At 38.9% G+C, this 20846-nt stretch overlaps 4 protein-coding genes across 5 annotated transcripts; 3 read left to right on the plus strand and 1 right to left on the minus strand.

Moving 5' to 3' along the window:
- Nucleotides 1-339: 339 nt before the first annotated feature.
- Nucleotides 340-2893, plus strand: LOC133743609 (28 kDa ribonucleoprotein, chloroplastic-like). Its single transcript, XM_062171591.1, has 4 exons — nt 340-885; nt 974-1075; nt 2071-2352; nt 2593-2893. Exons 1-4 carry the CDS (start codon nt 454-456, stop codon nt 2650-2652), a joined length of 876 nt encoding a protein of 291 aa, XP_062027575.1. The 5' UTR covers nt 340-453; the 3' UTR covers nt 2653-2893.
- Nucleotides 2894-3064: 171 nt separating this feature from the next.
- LOC133743608 (protein-L-isoaspartate O-methyltransferase 1-like) lies at nt 3065-5223 on the minus strand. 2 transcript variants are annotated; one of them, XM_062171588.1, is made up of 4 exons: nt 4890-5223; nt 4147-4417; nt 3835-3999; nt 3065-3514 (listed from the first exon to the last, which is right to left on the minus strand). In XM_062171588.1, the coding sequence occupies exons 1-4, from the start codon at nt 5151-5153 to the stop codon at nt 3264-3266; spliced, it is 951 nt and encodes a 316-aa protein (XP_062027572.1). In that variant the 5' UTR covers nt 5154-5223; the 3' UTR covers nt 3065-3263. The 2 variants fall into 2 exon arrangements, with proteins under 2 accessions (XP_062027572.1, XP_062027574.1); XM_062171590.1 differs by having other exon boundaries at nt 4926-5221.
- Nucleotides 5224-6688: 1465 nt separating this feature from the next.
- LOC133743606 (protein SIEVE ELEMENT OCCLUSION B-like) lies at nt 6689-10615 on the plus strand. Its single transcript, XM_062171586.1, has 7 exons — nt 6689-6968; nt 7086-7184; nt 7717-8174; nt 8279-8388; nt 8562-8704; nt 8862-9341; nt 9699-10615. Exons 1-7 carry the CDS (start codon nt 6750-6752, stop codon nt 10317-10319), a joined length of 2130 nt encoding a protein of 709 aa, XP_062027570.1. The 5' UTR covers nt 6689-6749; the 3' UTR covers nt 10320-10615.
- A 2231-nt stretch (nt 10616-12846) lies between these two features.
- On the plus strand, nt 12847-14953 carry LOC133743607 (leucine-rich repeat receptor-like serine/threonine/tyrosine-protein kinase SOBIR1). Its single transcript, XM_062171587.1, has one exon. It carries the CDS (start codon nt 12914-12916, stop codon nt 14828-14830), a length of 1917 nt encoding a protein of 638 aa, XP_062027571.1. The 5' UTR covers nt 12847-12913; the 3' UTR covers nt 14831-14953.
- Nucleotides 14954-20846: the final 5893 nt, after the last annotated feature.

The following is a 20846-nucleotide window of genomic DNA, read 5'->3' on the forward strand; positions in this document are numbered from 1 at the left end:
TATTTATTCTACTTAACTCGATGACAGCTCAAAATAGAGTTCATGAAGTCCAGTTCGTAGTACTTAGCTCAAAAAACTTAACGGATAAGTGATAGCACACTAGATGAAAACTGAAATTTAACCAGCAATCCAGGACACAGGATCAAAAGTAATTCTGAAGTTTTACCCCCAAAAATCACACATCAGTAAAATTTATGAAAATGTCTAAGAGCAAAAACATGATTCATATTTGGGCCATATATCCTTACAGGATTTCCCAAAATATCTCAAAGCCCATATCTCAAATATTAAATCTTTTTGTTTTCTAGTTTAGTGAATCTCCTTCTCTGTTTCCAAATAAAACCCCTTCCCCTCAGAGTAGGCCAACCTCCACTCTCTACCCTTATCCTCACCTCTTTCTCTAAAACCCTTCTTCTTCTTCTTCTTCTTCTTCTTCTTCCTCTTCCTCTGAAAATGACTTCGGCTACCTCCCATCTATTCAAGACCTTATCAATAACAGCAGACTCATGCGGTCTCTCTCTCCCTCACCTCTTCACCGCCAAAACCCCCAACGCATTTCTCCCAATCCCAACCAGACCCACCACCAAGCTCCACCTCTCCCACTCCTTTTCACCTCTCAGGAGCAAGACCCAGTTCTCTTCCATAGTCTCATACGTGGCCCAGACCTCGGATTGGGCCCAGCAGGAGGAGGACAGCCCGGTTGCCATTGATGGAGCTGCGGAGGAGAGCGGTGAGGAGGGGGTGTTTGAGGAGAGAGAAGAAGAGGTGGCCCCTGTTGAGCCGCCCGAGGAGGCCAAGATTTTTGTTGGGAATTTGCCCTTTGATGTTGACAGTGAGAGATTGGCTCAGCTGTTTGAGAAGGCCGGAGTTGTCGAGATTGCTGAGGTGAGGTTTTGTTGTTGTAAAGGTTGTGTTTTTTGGGTTTTGGTTTGTGGTTGGTTTTTTTATTTGTGGGTTTTTGTTGTTTGTGTAGGTTATTTACAACAGGGACACTGACCAGAGCCGTGGATTCGGGTTTGTGACTATGAGCACTGTGGAAGAAGCTGACAGGGCTGTGGAACAGTTCAGTGGCTACGTAAGTTGTTTATAAATTTTGCTTCTTTAAGTGGTTGTTTGCGGTTCTGTTTTGGTGATTTTGATTGCTGTGTATTTGTGGCATGCATACATTATGGAACTCAATGTATTTAGAGAAAAGCCGAGTTCTTTTGTAAGAGCGAAAATTAGAATTGAATTGCATACAAACCGAGAAATGATAGTTGAGCTGCAGAGCATATGTAATTGAATATGGTTTTGGGGTTCTATTTTGTTTGTGCTTTAACTCAAAGATTTGAATGTAGTCACTAACGATTGGTTCTATAATCATGTATAGCTGTACTGATTGTTGTAACCTCGAGTATCCCTTAGAGTTGGTAGAGAAGTTTTGGTAGGATATGTCTGGTAAAGTAGACAGTACTCTACCATACTAGAAGGCACATTATCAATCTAAAATTTTGGGAAAACCCATTACAAATTCATTTTTGAGGGTAACGTTAACGAGAAAAGGTTGGCACTACAAAGCCAAATGTAATTGAGAAAATCTGCTAGGAGTGGAAATAGTTGAACTTGTGCTTTTGATCAAATTCATAAACTCAAGCCATATGAAGTTTTGACAATGTCTGTAGCACTGGCTATAGCCAAATCCATACCTTGTTTTGGTACTTCTGTATCACCGGTCTATTGGGCATTTTTGCTTCGGGTTGGTTTTGAATCCCTTTAGCAGTATTGTTAGCCTGTGTGATGGTGAGAACCTTTTTCTTTTCTTTGATATGTGCATCTTGTTTGTATCAATGGAGGTGGTCAGTATGACCACGCTGCGTAATGAAGTAAAGCATAATGGTAGATTTCAATTGTGCACGCTCACAATATCCAAAGATAATATGCTTCTAGGAACATATGAGCAGATGGCTGGGATTATTATTCATGTTCATTGCTCTATAAGTCTATAGTATAAATGTGTGCGTATAGCATATTTCGTCATGTTTCAGTGATTGTGCTATTTCTAAGTTTCTATTTTTTTGTTTTTGTGGATAGGATTTGAATGGAAGACTCTTGACTGTCAATAAGGCTGCTCCAAGAGGAACACGCGCAGAGCGCCCACCGCGTTCTTTTCAATCTTCATACAGAATCTATGTTGGTAACCTGCCATGGAATGTGGATAATGGTGAACTTGAGCAGCTCTTCAGTAAACACGGTAGCGTGGTGGATGCGCGTGTAGTCTTTGACAGAGAAACTGGACGATCGCGTGGTTTTGGCTTTGTAACAATGGCCAGTGAATCTGATATGAATGATGCCATTGGTGCTCTGGATGGAGAGGTATCAGATGTTTAAATTTTTTTACTTAAATAGTCAAAATGCTAGGAAAACGGGGGTGCATCATACATAAGGGCCAAATCTTGGGAACAGATGGTCAATATACATTTGATATGAGTGTCTAGTATTGCTTAATGAACTTGGGAACAGATGGTTGATGAATAATGGTAGTCAGATTTTCTCTTTTTCTCGTTGTGATATACAATTTGAAATCATCTAACTTGAGTGCCCCCTGTGCTGCAGAGTTTGGACGGCAGGGCGATCAGAGTAAATGTTGCCGAGGAAAGACAAAGGCGCTTTTGATTTTAACTGAGATGAAATCTAAGTTCTGGTTTTGGTTGCTTTTCTTTAGACGAGATTTTGTGTCGGTCAACTTCAAGCGAGCTTCTCTCTTTTATGATTTCTGCAATTAGGGTTATTTATGTTGAAATCATATATAATTTGTACTTTTTGACTCCATTTGAATTTGGGGCATTACTGTTATTGCTATTTGGTTTGAAGTGCCGCATTTGAATGTCATTATAATGGAATAGTTTCATTTGCATGTTATAAGTCCTCCTTCATCACCCAAAATAAAGAATATAACGAGTAAGAAATTCTACCATAGTTGAATATGATTGTTTAAACTCAAGGTATTCAACTGAGATTGTTTGCCTAAACCCTAAACAGATGATTTCAAGAGTTCAAAGCCAATCCAGTGATTCCAGTTGCGGTATGGAGCTAAACCTTGTTTATTAACCAACAAGAATAATTTACAGTGACAAAAGCAGAACTATATTCAACAAACCATTACTGTGAAGGGAAAGCAAGAGTAACATCTATACAGAATCCAGGAGTCCTAGTAAAGGTAGAAGCAGACCCGGACAATCTAATAGACCAGGGACATGATTTTCAACTGAAACATATCAGCAGCCTCAATAGCCTCGCAACTGAGCTTCTCGACTTGTCAGTGGAACATAACGAACTGAAGTTTCAGTCCTGACACTTACAGAACCATCCATGTTCTTGTCCACAACCTTTAAATCCTGGTATAGGTTTCCCACAGGAATCACCATTCTTCCTCCAGGCTTCAATTGGTCAATAAGTGGTTGTGGTATTTCTGGAGCAGCTGCCCCAACATGAATAGCATCATAAGGTGCAAATTCAGGCCAACCTAGCCTTCCATCTGGAAAAATGATTAATCAACCAAAATGGATAGTTAGCACTGATTTTTATTTTACTTTTTCAATGGACCTGTATTGCAGGTAGATGCAAGGTTAAAGGAACCAGACTCTGGGAACCAATGTACAGAGCTCAAGTATGTGTAATACAAGCATTACTGTTGTAGATGGCAACTTTTGATAAGTAAGTTTTCATTACCAATTTGGTTTAAACTGCCAAGCTAAGAAAAATGCATAGTATTCTCATTAAATCAAAGGAAGAAACTGTTTTCCTTTTATTGGTTTGAATTTCAAAAGACCAAATCTGAGTTCAATAAAAACATACCACTGACATGCACTGAGAGGGAACCTTCTTTCAGTAATGGTGCTACTGCACTTTTTTGAATATTCTCAATTGAGGAAGAGACCAACTCCGGAATGTGTTCTACACCCACTGCTCGACCTTTTGGCCCAACCATCAGTGCAAAACATGCAGTCAAATATCCCGACCCTGACAAACAATAAGTAAATGAAATTTCAGCTTCTCTGTTATCTGCAGCTAGTGCAACATAATCATGTTGAAGAATCCCACAGTATTGCAAATTTGATTACTAAGAAGGCGTGAAGACAGAGGAATAGAAATGCAAAAGATAAGCACCTGATCCAACATCCAAAGCATGCATACCAGGCTGCAAATTCTTTTCCAACAATTGCAGGCATGTTGCATGCATATGAGGTGCAGAAATGGTGGCATTATAACCAATCGACATGGGGGAGTCAGCATACGCTGGGGTCCCATCAGGCACAAACAAAGCCCTATCAATAGTCCCCATCACTTCAGCAACCTTCTTGGAACTAATCACTCCATAACCTTGCAAACCCTCCACCATTGCCTTGCTATCACGAACTCCATGCCCAGACAAGAGCCACTATACATTACAGAACATAAGCACAAACTAATTGTAATGTTTCTATCAAATACAATCAACCAATATCTATTAAATCTAAGAAAGAGTCAGAAGAAATGGTTCGATCCTCTTATTTTTATTTCTCCAACTTCACAGTAAAACTAATTCAGAGCAAAGTACAGCCCAGTTCTTGTAAGGGAAAACTAAGAATAATACCCATTAATGGTCACAACCATGCTTATTACTAACAAGGAAACCTCATTTAACAAAGTTAAAAACACCATCTTTCTAGTTTTAATATACAGGAATTAAAGCAATGGCAAATCCCCAAATATTTAGGAGCATAACTCACTAATTACATCCTAACATGATCAACAACCAACGAAATTCCATCATCACTAAACAAAACTACGCTTCGATCGATCAATCGACATGAAAAAGAATTAATCTTTACGAAATTACCACGAAAAAGTTTCGATCTTTACAAAATTACCATTAAGCTGAGATAGGAAAAGAGAGGAGCAATTACCGCCATTCCGCAGAAGTGAGAGTTACCCGTGAGGAAATTAGGACAGGAGGAGAGAGTGGGTGGTCGGAGGAGTGAGACTGTGCGGCGGAGACGGTGAAGGTGAGAGAAAGAGCGAGTAGGGGTGGAGGTTAAGAGGTGGGTTGTTGTAGAGGGCGTAGTATATACGCAACCGTACGCTATGCGGGCTATAGCGATAGCTCTCGGTGATGCCGATAATAGATTATACATTTGCCACGATTCTCTCCTCCTCTACCTTATTCTATTCTTCTTCTTTTTTCTTTTTTTTTTTGCCCTTTTTTTCTTCTATTCCCTAATCTTTACACTTGGCTTGATTGGCCCTATCACTTCTTTTCCATCACCGACTGATGTCACAGTTGAGAGTGGTCGACACAGCCATACTATGACGAGAGGATAATCTTTTAAGTGCGGCTGTTGTGTCACGTGATATTGTTGTTATAACCACCATGAGAGGTAGTTCTGGTTTATTTTTATTTTTTATTATTCAATATGTGAGTATTTTGGACATGTAGTATTGAAAGAAAGAAAAGACTGTTGTGGAGCTGTAGTTAATTAGTTATCGGTATTTGCTACACTACATTTTGTTGAACAAAACAGCTTCTCTCCTTGTATGGTGATCAAGGAGAGAAGCGAGCCTGGTTTTATATGCAGGGATGAAGTAAAGATAGCACATGTAATGGAATAATGGTAAACCGGAGAAATTCTCAGCAAAGCTCCCTTTTCTCTCAGCCATTTTGCTCCCCCACACCACATGGACAAGAACCAAGCGTTGTTTACCTAACAGTCAGAATTTGTCCTAGTACTAGTACTATCATAACATCTTCATTATATAATGCTAATGAACTATGTCTGTGTCCCTTTCTTCTTCCATTTGGTTCAAACTTGTCTCTTCACATAATTCCTTTCTTCACAGTAACACGTATAGCCTATAGGGTTGGGATTGAGATTCACAGTTTATTATTGACGAAGGGGTTCGACGGTTCATGTGATTCACGACTTTGGAAAAGTCTGCAGGAAAGATTAAAGACACTTGGGGCAGTTTATCTACGTATGTTGCTTACTTAACATAATTTCCAAAAGAGAAAAGAAAAAGGAGAAAAAAGAAAAGAAGGTGAACAATAAAGATTAAAGAATAATACTAGGGCTTTGCCCATTTAGGTGCTTGGCAAAAGTTTGATTTTCATAATTAACTTCATGTTTATGTTGTTGCTTGTGATGAATCAATGGCCTTAGTCTAATCTGTCTGAAGGCAATTTGCTCTGAATCAATTTACCAAAAGTTAGTTCTTATGTTCGTTTCTTAAGAGTTATTAACAATGTGTTCGATAAAATGTCTCAACTATAAGAGAAAACTTGATTCAACGATATTTCGAACAGGTGAAAATAGCAGTTCAACAAGCATGGGGACTGAAGTTTCGTTGAGACTTGAGAGCTTCTTCATCTTTCCCTTGTGAAGAAAGATTCCCGGATTGGTGCACTAACGGGTAACTATCATTACTATTAGATTGATTAATCTGTTTTAGGCCTTTTTCCTAATTGCAGACTTTACTTTTTTTACTGATAACCTCGAATCCAAGACAGAGAATTGCCTAGTACTATCAAATTAATGTAACCTTATATGTCCCTATCTAGTATGTGCCTCGCTTTAACTTTAATTAGGCTCACCTTGCAAGCAAGGTACTTGTTCATAAGGCTTTATAACTTTTATTCCATCTCCCTCTCACTATATAAGGCATACATTGTGTGGAGCTGTAAAACCACTCCAACCAAATTTCCCACTTTTCTAAGCCATTTGAAATTCCCAGATATGGCTAGCACCCCACTGAGGCGAGCTCCTGCGATGCAAGATGTGATTGGGAGGGACAGAAGAGGATCCATGCAATCTGATGATACTGCATTGGTGAGGCAAATTCGGGAGACTCATACTCCTGGGCGCTCCCACATCGTCGATGTGAAGCCAATTCTCCATGTCATTGATGACATATTTCATCGGTCTACAGTTGGCACTGATGGCGGCATTCTACTTGTATTCTCTTGTCCTATTTGATCTTACCGTCCTAATATTTAAGACCAGTTTGAAATGCAGTAATCAATGTACTAATTATTGTTTATTCTGATCACAAACTCTTTGCTTTTGATGCAGGGTACCCATGTAGATTCACAGGAGGATAGGACCTATTCGCTGAGTTATGATGTCTTGCTCCAAGGATTGTCTTATCTGATACAAAAGATATATATCGAGGTTATCTTGACTAAGACTAGAATTGAATGCAGATTCTATTAATCTTTTTTCTATTCTCTTACAATAGCAATTTTTTGCTAAAGTTGATAGCTTTTGCTCAAAGAACCATCTATAATTCTGTTTATTTAGACCACTTCCATTATAAAAGCAACTTCTTTTCTTCTCAGAAACATTAGCATACTTCCCATTAGATCTAATCTTGGACTCCTGTATTGTTTTTGTAGTAGTGGAAAAGCCAAAAGATCATTTCAAATGTCTAAATAAGTACAAGCTGAATTAAACAAACAGAACATGTACTCACTCAACTCTAATTTTAAGGTGAAGTGGATGTGTATATAAGAAGTTCAATGCTGTTTTCTTTTACTGATATATTCATTGGTTAATAAAACTATCAGTTAGTTGTTCCCTTTTGAAACACACCCAGAAACCATAGTTTCATCTAACAATATTAGTCAATCCAAATCTTCTATTCTGTACTAAATTGTTTATGCAACATAAAACTCAGTAACTAAGCTGTATCTGGTACAAGCAGATAAGTTGCCAAAGCTTAGCTGGTGCTGATGTGCATACAAGTACAATGGAGTTACTGAGGTCCCTTTCGAACTATTCATGGGAAGCAAAAGTGGTGCTAACCCTCGCCGCCTTTGCTGTGTACTATGGAGAATTCTGGCTTGTGGTTCAGCTTTGTACTACAGACCCACTAGCCAAGCCTGTGGCCATCCTGAAGCAACTGTCAGACATAATAGAGCATGCAGCCTCGATAAAACCTCAGCTCGAGGCCATTGACAACCTCATCAAGGCAATCACCAAAGTTACGAAGCTCATTGTAGACTATAGCGATATGGTCAAGCTGCAGTCTCAGTACATTTCTGAAGACACACCACCACTGTCAATTGCCACGGCACATATTCCTGCTGCTGCCTATTGGGCCATTCGAGCCATACTGGCTTGTGCCACACATATTGCTATTCTAACAGGCGGCAGATATGAGTAAGTAGGCATGATTGGATCAAACTATGAAGCATGATGCTTCCAATTCATGATTTCAAAGTGTGTCTAATCTGATAGAAATTATGCTGTGCTCAAATTTATAGGTACGTCGCATCAACCACAGAGGTATGGGAACTATCAAGTCTGGCCCATAAGTTGAACAATATACATGAGCATCTCACCACTGAACTTGAGAACTGCCGTCGATATATTGGTGAGCTAGCCTTTACATGTACCACGTTTGCATAACATTTAGGGAGGTGATAGTTGTGGTTAAGAAGTTTAACTTAGAAGTTAGCTAGAAGTTCATGATCTCTCGCTTTTGCTTTCAAATTGCACCTTAAACTTAACAAAGGTACTGAAAAAAATTCACCATATTGAATTCAGTGGAGAGGAGATATGATGAAGATTACAAGAATCTGATACACCTTTTCCGAAGCCTCCACCTCGACAACATGAAGAACTTACGGGCACTAATTTCCCACAAGGATGATATTCAACCTCTAGTAATTGGGAGAAGCAAAGTGAGGGTATAGTTCTCAGCTTACGTACATATCTTTTGCGCTCTGCATTCCCTTGGCTTCGCATTTCTTTTCTCTTTTGCTTTTGTGAAAAGCCTGACTTCATACTTCTAATATGATGAACCATAAAATTGATTCATATATATCTTTTCCTTGACATAAACAGTCCAGTCTTGAAGTACTAAGGAGAAAGCATGTGTTACTACTAATAACTGATCTTAGTCTGAGTTATGAAGAGATTTTGATTCTTGAACACATCCACAACGATCAGCAACATAGGGCAGAAGTTGAGTATGAATTTGTTTGGCTCCCCATCGTGGACGCGGCTGTTTGGGATGAAGCAAAACGAGACAGATTCGAAGATTTGAAGTCAAGGATGCCGTGGTATGCTGTGCACGACCCTTTGATTATTGAACCCCCAGTGATCAAGTTCATCAGAGACTACTGGCATTTTGATAAGAAGATGATCATAGTGTCATTGGATCCACAAGGAATGGTGTCCTCCGAAAATGCCTACCACATGCTGTGGATTTGGGGCAATGTGGCTTTCCCATTCTCTGATGAGAGAGAGACAGCACTTTGGAATGCAGAAAGTTGGAGACTCGAGCTCGTTGTTGATGCCATTGATCCAGAAATATTAAAATGGGTATGTAGTATTCCGCTAATTACAAGATTGCTGTTAGATACTCAGGCTATTATGTTTATTAAACTGTCGATTCAGCAACTTAACATTGTTCTGATTAACATTTAACAACATAGTATTCCAGTCCCTGACGGCAAAACTTACTTGGTCCATACTTGTGTGTGTGTGTATTTATATATATATATATATATAGGGTAATGTTATTTTATTATAAAGTATATGTTGTGATGTAAAACTATGAGAGTACCATGTAATAAAAAAATGATGTATCTGATGAATGGCTAGATGTATCTATACGTTGAGCCAAAATGCTGATGTAACTACAACTAACTACATATATGGTACTGCATGCTTTATCAGATAGACGCAGGGAAATACATATGCTTGTTTGGAAGTGATGACATCGAGTGGATTAAGAGATTCACTCTGAGAGCAAAAGATGTGGCAATACGTGCAGGTATTCCCTTGGAATTGGTTTATGCAGGAAGAAGCACGGCCACCAAAGAGAAACTCCGGAAACTCAACAGAACCATTGATGCTGAGAATCTCAGTCGCACCTGGTCTGATTATACATCCACCTGGTTCTTTTGGTCTCGACTTGACAGCATGAGGTGCTCAAAGGCTAAGCACCACAAGACTGTAGACGATGATCCTATACTGAGAGAGGTCATGACTCTACTTAGCTATGATGGAAGTGACCAAGGTTGGGTTATGGTGTGGAGGGGCTCAGCTGAGACTGTTAGAGCTAATGGACACCTGACTAGCAGCACGCTTGATGACTTTGAGAAATGGAAAAGTGCGGCTGCTGATTTAGGCTTTGTGCCTGAACTCAGAAATCAGCTCAAACAGCGCCACCAACCAATTCATTGTACTCGTTTGATCATTCCTGGATTCGGTCCGGACATTCCAGACAGAGTGGTGTGTACCGAGTGTGGTCGTGAGATGGAGAAGTTCTTCATGTTCCGCTGCTGCACCGATTGATGTGTAGTTGTCATCTGCTGCAGTTTCATTGTGACAAACCATCTTGGACCTTTTATGCTACTACTTATGTTGGGAGACTCCCCAGTTGTGCAGTGGTGCTACTTCCCTAAGAGCTAAACCATCTGTTGTTTGTTATATGTATTAACAATAAACTTGTTTGTGTCAATTACTTGTGAACTGGCTAGGACTCTTGAGCACAGTTGTGGCTGTTGAGTCTAGGCTAGCTGTTTGGGTTGCTATAAGAATAGTTGAAAACTTGAAATAATAGTGCTTGAAAGGCTTCTTCAGTACTAAAATTACTCCTCTGATCTCTCCACCTGCTTCACATTAGATTATGTACTCTACTTTTTGTTGTGGCCAGAACTCTTTACTGGAATAGTTGCTCTCAGACCCAAAAAAAAAAAAAAAAAAAAATTGAATAGTTGCTCGGACAAAATATCTTTACTTCCACTCTCTTTAGATATAAATTATATAGAGAAATATGTGTGGATCTCTAGCTTTCATCATCAGATAGCTATGTTTACCATTCAATCAACAAAGTATTGATTAAGTTACTAACCAGTTTTCTTTTGAAATAGAAATGTTTATGTATACTATCTATTAAGAAACTGTTCCGAATTTGAGTAAGACAGCAACGATGGAAAGCAAACTGAGAGGTGCGAAAATCTCCATCTCTAAGCCATCAAGTACACAGCTAACTCGGCGGCTCAACCTAGAACAGTGATCGATATTTTATGATCGATCACTACTACTTTCTGGCGGATCGAGCTTCATTACGATCGAGTCTTTGAACCCTTTACAGCTAGAAGACTTGGAAGTCAAGATAACTATATATGAAGCTCGATTCTCAGTATGGAACGAGTTTTAATTTATATATAGTTACCCGGCCTGAACCCTTATTTCTTCTTCATTTTCCCGACTTCTAGCCTGCAGATAGATACGATAATATAAGAGGATAATTATAACTAATTAACCAACATCTTTATTGTAATTATACAGCATCAAGAACAAGAACAGCAGCATTGACTAGTAGAAATGGAAATTGGAAATTCGGGGCAAATCAGGAAGACAGAGACTAGTGGAGAGTCTGTGGGAAGCTGGTTGGCCGTAGCAAGAAAATGAGCGGGTGGGAATATTAATTTCTGCTTCAGGTCAATATCAGATTATTAATGTAAAATATGATCCAACGGCCAGAAGAGTCTGCAAGACTTGGCATTTGCTTTGTGTTGACTTGACCGACGGAGATGTGAGGCAATGACATTGACTTGGAGTATAAGCGGAATCTTCCTAGTCAACTAATACCCCAACGAACAAGGCCACTGAAGTCTGAAAATTCTCTTTGATACGTACATTTGGCGCTCTCTGCTTTGCGTGTGGAATGAGTTCCAATACAATGGACTAGGGTTTTTTATTATTAGAATTTTAAATCATTCAACCCATCAATCAAGTTAAATAATTAGTTGTGTAATAGTGTCTTTCATAATCATCTGTAGTATTCTTCAGTAGGTCGTATATTGTAAACACCCAATATTTCTTATGTTAAGAGGATAATGCAGGAGTGCTCAACGGTTTTTGAGAGATTGTCAGAGACAAGTGCATTTAACGGCTGATGATGAATTCACAGTTGTTTTTTTTTTTTTTTTTTTTTTTTTTTTTTTTTTTTTTTTTTAAGGAGAAACTTGAACACTTTTATTGAACATCGTTACAAGAAGACAACCACATTATGGAAATAAACTCTAACTAGTAACATTCACCCCAATGTCCCCAATGAAAAGAGCCCAAGTACACAAACAAAAGTAGGGTAAAGCCAAACACGGGCATCCTAATGAAACCCTACAAATGAATTGTGTAAAACAAAAGTGGTAACCCAACGATGAAACAGAGAAGCCTCCACCAACGAGGCAACAACCTGTCACCTCCAGAGAAAAGGAAACCATCATCGTCGCCTGATCAACGACTTACTCAAAAGGGAGAGTAGGTTATTGTAATTTTAATATTTAAATTCAATACATATGGCACAATCCCTTAAAATTGTCCATTAGATGAACAACTCTGAAAGATAATATGTTAACTATACATGTAAATTAACATTCCACTAATTTATCATTTTACTTCTAGTTCTCTGTACGCATCAAGTATGACAATTTTTATTTTCATATATAGTATCAAAGTCGTATGTTTCGGTAATAAATAATTATAAAGTTTGCATCTATAATTTTACGCACATCCCTAAACATTTCTAATTTAAATATGTTACTCATCAAATAATGGATTGTTATCTCATTCTCTACAAGATCGTAGCATCATGCATGAATGAAGCGGTGTATAATTGTCTCACTACCATTTCAATTTTGCAAAATTGCAATTTTCTATTAAGATTCTTTTACAAAATTACATAGATTTCAGAAATGTAATGATTGGATAATATATAAAGAAAATCAAAATTTGAATAATCGATTCAATCTTCTGAATGGGCTCCACTCACTCTTCATTATTTTCCACATGCTCCTCCTATATAAAACAAACCCCAAAACAAACCTAAGCATGAACTAGTCTACCCGCTAGTTCACAATTCAAAGCCCGCCCGCCGGAAAATGGACCCTTTTCCCGGCAAACCGCAGCTCCTCCGCCTCCTCACCTTCCTCTCCCTCCTCCTCCTCATCCACGGCGGTAGGCTCAACCTCGACCCTTCAGACCTTCAAGCCCTCATCACTGTCCAAACCCACCTCAGCTTCCACACCCCAGACAGAGCCAAACCCACCAACCCATGCAACACTCCCGGCGTCTTCTGCGAGAGAAGACTCTCCAACAACACCTACGTCCTCAAAATCACTAGACTCGTCTTCAAGTCCCAACTCCTCTCCGGCTCTCTGTCTCCCGCAATCGGACAGCTCTCCGAGCTTAAAGAGCTCTCTCTTCCCGACAACAGCCTCGTTGACCGAGTCCCACCCGAAATCGTTGACTGCAAGAAGCTGGAGATCCTCAACCTCGGAAACAACCAGTTTTCGGGTGAAGTTCCTTCTCAGCTCTCTTCTCTAATCAGGCTTCGAATACTCGACCTTTCCTCCAACAAGTTCTCCGGCAACTTGAGCTTCTTGAAGCATTTTCCCAACTTGGAAAATCTCTCCATTGCCGACAATCTCTTCTCCGGGAAGATCCCAGCTTCGGTTCGTTCTTTTCGCAATCTCAGGTTCTTCAACTTCGCCGGAAATGAGTTCCTGGAAGGCTCCGCACCTAAGTTGAAAAGGGTCGAGGTTTCAGCTTCTTCCGAGGTTCCAAGGCGTTTCATTTTTGCTGAAACATCAATCTCCACCACCGCAGCAAAAACCAATAATAGTAATTCAATCGCTCAAGCACCCTCTAACGCTCCAGCTCCAGGTCCATCTGCAGCACCGAAGAAGAAGAAGAGGAGCAAGAAGAAGAAACTCGGAGGCTGGCTGCTCGGGTTTTTCTCCGGAGCGCTGGCCGGGAGCATATCCGGGTTCATCTTCTCTCTGCTGTTCAAGCTGCTCTTGGCTGTGGTTAGAGGAGGTGGAGGCAAGGACTCTGGTCCGGCCATTTTCAGTTCTCTGATTAAGAGAAAAGAGGACTTGGCTTTTCTGGAGAAAGAAGACGGGCTTACTTCGTTGGAGCTCATCGGAAGTGGAGGATGTGGACAGGTTTACAAAGCTGAGTTGCCAGGAAGCAACGGGAAGATAATCGCTATTAAGAAGATTATTCAACCTCCTAAGGAAGCGGCAGAGCTGACGGACGAAGACAGCAAGCAGATGAATAAGAAGATGCGTCAAATTCGGGCGGAGATCAATACCGTGGGACAAATTCGACACCGGAATCTGCTTCCTCTGTTGGCACATGTGTCCCGGCCGGACTGTCATCTGCTGGTGTATGAGTACATGAAAAATGGGAGCTTACAAGACATGTTGACTGAGGTTTCTGAAGGGAGAAGGGAATTGGATTGGTTAACAAGGCACAGAATTGCAATAGGAATCGCTTCAGGGCTTGAATATCTCCATGTCCACCATACACCTCACATCATTCACAGGGATCTGAAGCCGGCAAACGTCCTGCTTGATGACGATATGGAAGCTCGAATTGCAGATTTTGGGCTTGCTAAAGCAATGCCTGACTACCACACGCATATGACGTCTTCAAATGTGGCAGGAACGGTTGGTTTCATTGCACCGGAGTATCATCAGACATTCAAGTTCACAGAGAAGTGTGATATTTACAGCTTCGGGGTGTTGCTCGGGGTACTGATCATGGGAAAGCTACCGTCTGATGTATTTTTCCAGACCACCAACGAGATGAGTCTGGTTAAGTGGATGAAGAATGTGCTGACGTCGGAGGATCCTAAGCAGGCAATCGACTCAAAATTGATGGGAAATGGATTTGAGGACCAAATGCTCTTGGTTCTAAAGATAGCATGCTTTTGCACAGTGGATAACCCGAAAGAGAGACCTAGTAGTAAGGATGTTAGGTGCATGTTGGATCAAATCAAGCATCAAGTATAGATGTACGTATGAAATGAATGGGAAATCCCACTGGATGGATTGTGTCTCATATGTATCATCCAGGAAGTTGTGTACGTAATGTTATAAATAGCATGATGAATAAGAAAATATTGTGTTTGCAAACCTACGATTTCAGCAGCCCGTCGACGCCCAGCCCGCTTCTGCCACCTCCTCTTTCCAGACCCAACCTCATAGCTCGACCCCAGCCAGAATTGACCTGAGATCCACCTATGCACCCCGTCGGCATCCACCCACAAAGTGAATCACCGCTCCAAGCCTACCATCATCAGCACCACCACCAAGCGCCGCTGAGATAAGAAGGAGTACAAGTCCTCCTGGTTGAAGACCATGCACGCCAACGAGGCCAGCGAGAGTAAGTAGAAAATCCATGTTCAGTTCTTCAGCAACCAAATTTGCCGTGCTGCCGACCCGCCGTCAAGAAGACCTATTGCAGCCCTCATCCTATCTCGAGAAAGTATTGCCAGAATGGCAGTTCGATAAAGAATTTTTTTTAATTTTTTTTTATTGACATTTAGATAATGATTGGGACGGGAGATTTGTGAAGTGTTAATTGTTATAAAGTAGAGAGAAAATAGAGAGAGAATAGTTGGGAGGAAGTAGAAGTATATCATTCAGTCTCATTAGCCTCCTTTATATAGAGGTAGAGTTTACATCAAAGTACACAACTAATGAGTATTTACGTGGACAGCCATATAGATAATAATATTTACAACACTCCCTCTTGGATGTCCACCAATGAATGATGATATTGGACGCGCTTATTGTTGCCTCGTTAAAAACCTTGCCAGGTAACAAAAACCCAGTGGGACAAAAATAACCCTGGTCGAAGGACAAAAAGAGCACAACGCGCATATGTCCTAGGTAGCATGCTTCTGGATGCTCCCCCTGATGAGAATCTCCCCCTGATTGTTGCAAAGCCTCATTCATGTATGCGATAAGCTACATGTACCATGTATAGTAGTTTGATGTGTCTATCACTGAAGTGAGACCATGTGTGCTTTGCATGTAGGGGCTCATCACAAATTTTCATACCTGTAAAGTTTAAGAAATACCAACAAAGATAGACGATTTTCAATACGCCTTACCTTATATGATAAGGTTAGAAACAATCTCATATGCTCAAATTCATACACAAAGTAATAGCTAAACAATATAAAGAAATTGACACATTTAACTTTGTATAGTTTAAAACATTGAAAAATCATCATGGCATACCTAGCCATACACATCAATATCTTTGTGTATTGATATGTCTCATATAAGCTCTTCAAGAGCTCTAAAAGTTAGAATATGTTGCAACATTATATTCATAATTCGAATTCGATAGTAGTCTTGTCATAGTACTCATTAAGGCAATTTAGATCTTGTTGACTAGAACGAAATGAGTACATATGAGCTAGCTTTAGACTCTTTGATTCCATGAGTGAGCTTCAGGCTCTTTCAACCTTTCATGGACTTGCATTTGAATCATTCATGTATTTGAATCCCTTGAGGATTTGATATGCAATACGCTTATAATGACACTTTGCTTTTGTGATTTTGCTTTTAGCAATGTGTCTTTAAGATCTTCATAATATACGATGACAACGTGCCATAAATCTCTCGTCAATATAACAGCTATATATAACACTGTACTTATAGAAAATTGTCATTCATATAAGGGAAGATATTCATAATCTCATGTCTCTATAAATAGACATTGTGTCATAGTGATTTATCTTCACTTTTGACAAATACCCTTTTCTACATGTAGGGTTAAAGGTCCAAGAATTCCATCACGTTTCAAATATTCGATTTCATTGGAATTGCCTCTTTCCAATTTGGCCATTAATATACTTTGTCGACATTTATAATGAAACGTGGTATAGCATCAATACAACCCTTAATGATTTTTCTTTGGTAGCTACCATTTGTAAATTATCATTGATGATCATTAATCATAGATCCCTCACATTCTTATGTGCATGCATTAGCTGTAATAAGCTTATTGATATTGGGTACTCATGCCACTTCTGGGGCATATATTGTCACTTCTAGGACAATCATCTCTCATAGATGAGTCATGTAGCGAATGTGGATCTTTTTTACTTATAATCTCATGTATGAGCATTATAGGGCTTGTATAATCTTCCCTGTTTTGGGAGCTTAAAACTTTAGACCTGGTGGATACATTCCACATAAATTCACGCCGTCATTCAAATGACAGTACTCTTTTCTCCCCCTAACGGCGGGAAGACTGTCTTATTATGACCATGCGCAAAAGATGCGTTCAAATATCTATCACTTGCTTTGGAGTGAAGATCTTCATTGGTTGGTGGCGAACCCAAACCAAATTTTAGGTCAAAACATGCTTTGTTCATTAGCATCAACCATATTGATTTATTATTGTATCACTAAGACGCCATTTCCTAATGGCGTACCTACACCCTCTGTATGTGTAGCCATATTAAGAGCTGTGATATTGTTTAATGACATTCTCTTCAGGAGAACCATGTTAATTGGATACACTTGCATCCCACAAATCAAATGGGGTCTAGATTGTTTGTGCTAATATGGTTGGTTTTAGGGACTTTAACCCAAGCATGCATATGCCTTTGCATTAAGCATATAATTGTCACTTTCTTTTATCAATTCACTAGCTTTGATATTTCTCGAAGTCAAAATGAGACGGTGGATAAATATCTCACACCAATTCATATCGTTCTTCAGGAACAATCTTTCTCCCCCTCATGGCAAGAGGATTGTCTCATTAAAGTGACAACTCGCAAATATGCGGTAAATAAACAATTTCCTTGTGTGTAAGGTTAGCAGTCATCAAAACTTGTAAGTGATTCCACGCAACATGGTAGACAAAAGATGTCGACGCAACTTCACACGCCAAAATAGTGTATTTGATTCAATGAACTTCTGGTTCATGACATTATATGCCTCAATTTACTATAAAAATTTGACATGAGAGAGCAAATAGTATTCTCTAACCACATTGGAGGCACTTAGTGCGACAATACTTCAAATTAGGTAACATGATAGTAGTTCATTCGGAGCCACAAAACAAGTTCTACAACTCCTAATATGAGTGTTACCTTAACTTTAGTAAACATCAATTGTGAAATATCAACAATTGCAATGGACCAAATTTATTTTGAACTGCTGGCCAAAATGATATACTCGAAATTTCGAGTTGAAGACTACAATCCATAAAACTTTATCACGTGGAGAACCTCACACATATAAATGTGTAGTCATAAAGAGGAGGGACTTCAGGCCCTTATATAATTGGAGATCCAAGAAACTTGAGGTTTCAATTTATAAAACCCTCTTAAGGAACATCAGGTTCCTAGATAATCGGATTAAGAAACATTTAGTTTCAATGGGAACTCAAGAGGTTACAATAAATCTGTGGAGTAACACAAATAGTGCTTTCAATTTGTTTATTGTAAGCAAAAGACATAAGACATATGTGATGAATCGCAATGTTCATATTAGTCAAGGCAATTTAATTTGACCAGTGCCCTTTCGAAAGTGGCTTGATAATCATCCACCATATAGTGTACCATGGGCGACACACCTAATTTGCAATTTCCTCACATGTGTGGATGTTAGGGCAGTATTTACATTGACTCCTGATTTCTCTCTTGCCATGATCCACTTCTGGTGGCATTTCATGGTATAACCATGTCAGTCGGTTTTCTAACTATAGAATGAGACCATGAGAGGGCGAGATTATACATCATAGGTAATAATATTATGTGCTCTTCTGGAGCCATCAATCAGATATGTAAAATCTGAGATGATTATTATATTTTCTTCATGACCATAACTTATAAATGAGGGATTTTAGATGGTCATCTATTGAGTATGATCATTGAGGAACTTCAAGTCCTCATGTAATTAAGGATCAAGGAACTACAGGTTCTGATCTCTTTTAATTACAAAAGTCACGATCACAAATTTTGGGGTATACTCATATCCATTCGTCATAAACCAACGGTTAAATATCTGCTTACTTTTAAATTGGTGTCAATATAGTTCTCTCAAAACTTCAGGTTTGAGGTTGACCGAGATTAAAACTCTTCGATAAATTGTCCATATATCCACTCGAAACTTAAGGCTCGAGTCTGCACAATTAGAACTACAGGTTCTAAGGTGGAGTGAACTTATGGTATAGTAATTAATGTAAGAAAATAGTAAGAATGCTTTAGGCAAGCATAAAGAAGAATGTATCAATTAACATACAAAAATTCACTCGAAACTTCTGGTTCGAAATGGACATAAAGTTAAAATAAATCATGTGTAATCGAAGCTTCAGGTTCGAACTTTTTACTATTAGAACTGCTGGTTCTAAAATTTCGTATGTTGAACTTCAGGTTCAAACAATTTTGATGCTCGAAACTTCAGGCTCGAGGTAACTAAAGTGAATCTTCAAGTTCACTTCTAATTTATATTTTATACTCAAAGCTTTGGGTTTGAGTTTTACTGTTAGAACTTCTCAGGTTCTACTATGAAATTTTGAACTTCTGGTTCAAAAATATTACATTCGAAATTCATATGTTCGAGATATAGGGCTGCTGGCCCATATGAATAACAAAAAAAAATTAAAAGATAAGTACTGTAATGAAAGTACATAACAAAATAGGAAAATTGCAGGGAAGAAAAAGATAAATTATGCAATAAAATTAACTGTGGAAACTTCTGGTTCCATTAATGAAGAAATTACATAGAACTTCTGGTCTGCTTAACTTCACAAAATGATAATCTTTTTTCTCTCCTCTAATCACACAAGAACATAATTTTATCTTGTGGAGAGCGTAGCTGCTAGCTTTAGCCAAGTGCTCAAAATTGAACTTCAAATTCACATTGTCGTACGGAGGAGGAAACCCCAATTCTAAAATAATTTTAGGAACTTCCGGCCCTCTTATATTGGGGATCAAAAAAATATGGGAGTTCATATGCTCAATTTTATAGGTACGAGGATCTTCTGGCCTTCGTTAATTGCATAAACTTTGACGAACATCATGTTAAAATTTTATCATTATGCAAGTCTTGAGGAACTTCAGGCCCTCTGTAATTGTATCAAGAGACTTCAGGTCTGCATGCAATCAGATCCAAAGACTTCAGGTCTTGATCTGGAGTTCAATAACTATCATTGATATATGCTTGCTAATACATGGAGATACATCCGTATATATACCCATTATATATATCCAAAAATAAACTCCCTCTTTCTTAGAACATAAAAATGTATGCTCGATCGGACCATGGGATAGCATTTGTGAAGCATAAATCAGGGATGTATCTTCAGCGGTATAATTATAACTAATCAAAACTTACCCAGCATTGAAGTAACTGATAAGGTTACAGCTTCCAAAGGATTTGATTATAGCAACGTCTCGGGAAAGCGGCCAAGAAAGGAGGTGTGTTCTTATGCTGATGGCCTTGGTGATTTACAGTTTATGAAAGCTTTGAATGAAAATGTGCCGGTGGTCAGTGGAAGTGAAGAGACATATGGTTTGACCCCACCTTCAAAGAGACACAAGTCTGAAGGACCAAATTAATCAATAAATGAAACTGCAATTATGGTCACATGCCCATTTTAGATGTATATATAGGAGATAAAAACAAATCATGACTATCCAAACCGCCAAATGATCAGATTGATAAGTTATTGAGTTCTAGTAAAACATTAAAACGTTCAGTCTATCATGCATCTAGTAAAGCATGCTAGATATTCGCACATGTATATGGGAAAATCAAAAATACCTCTTGATATGATAAACCTATTAGAACACGCAATTTACTTGTTTACAAAATGAATGGATATCATGGAAAAATGGATGACATAAGATAATCTGGGATCAATAAGTTTGTCCGTATAACAAAACATAATCAGAAAATATATATTAAACCACACAGAGTTCTCGGTGATTTTGAAAATTGTATCACCTGTTAAAGTGAAATGACAATTGGAATTGGTCTACTCATTTCATTTCATAGT

The sequence above is a fragment of the Rosa rugosa genome, chromosome 4 (genome assembly GCF_958449725.1).
Source record: "Rosa rugosa chromosome 4, drRosRugo1.1, whole genome shotgun sequence".
Classification (NCBI taxonomy): Eukaryota; Viridiplantae; Streptophyta; class Magnoliopsida; order Rosales; family Rosaceae; genus Rosa; species Rosa rugosa.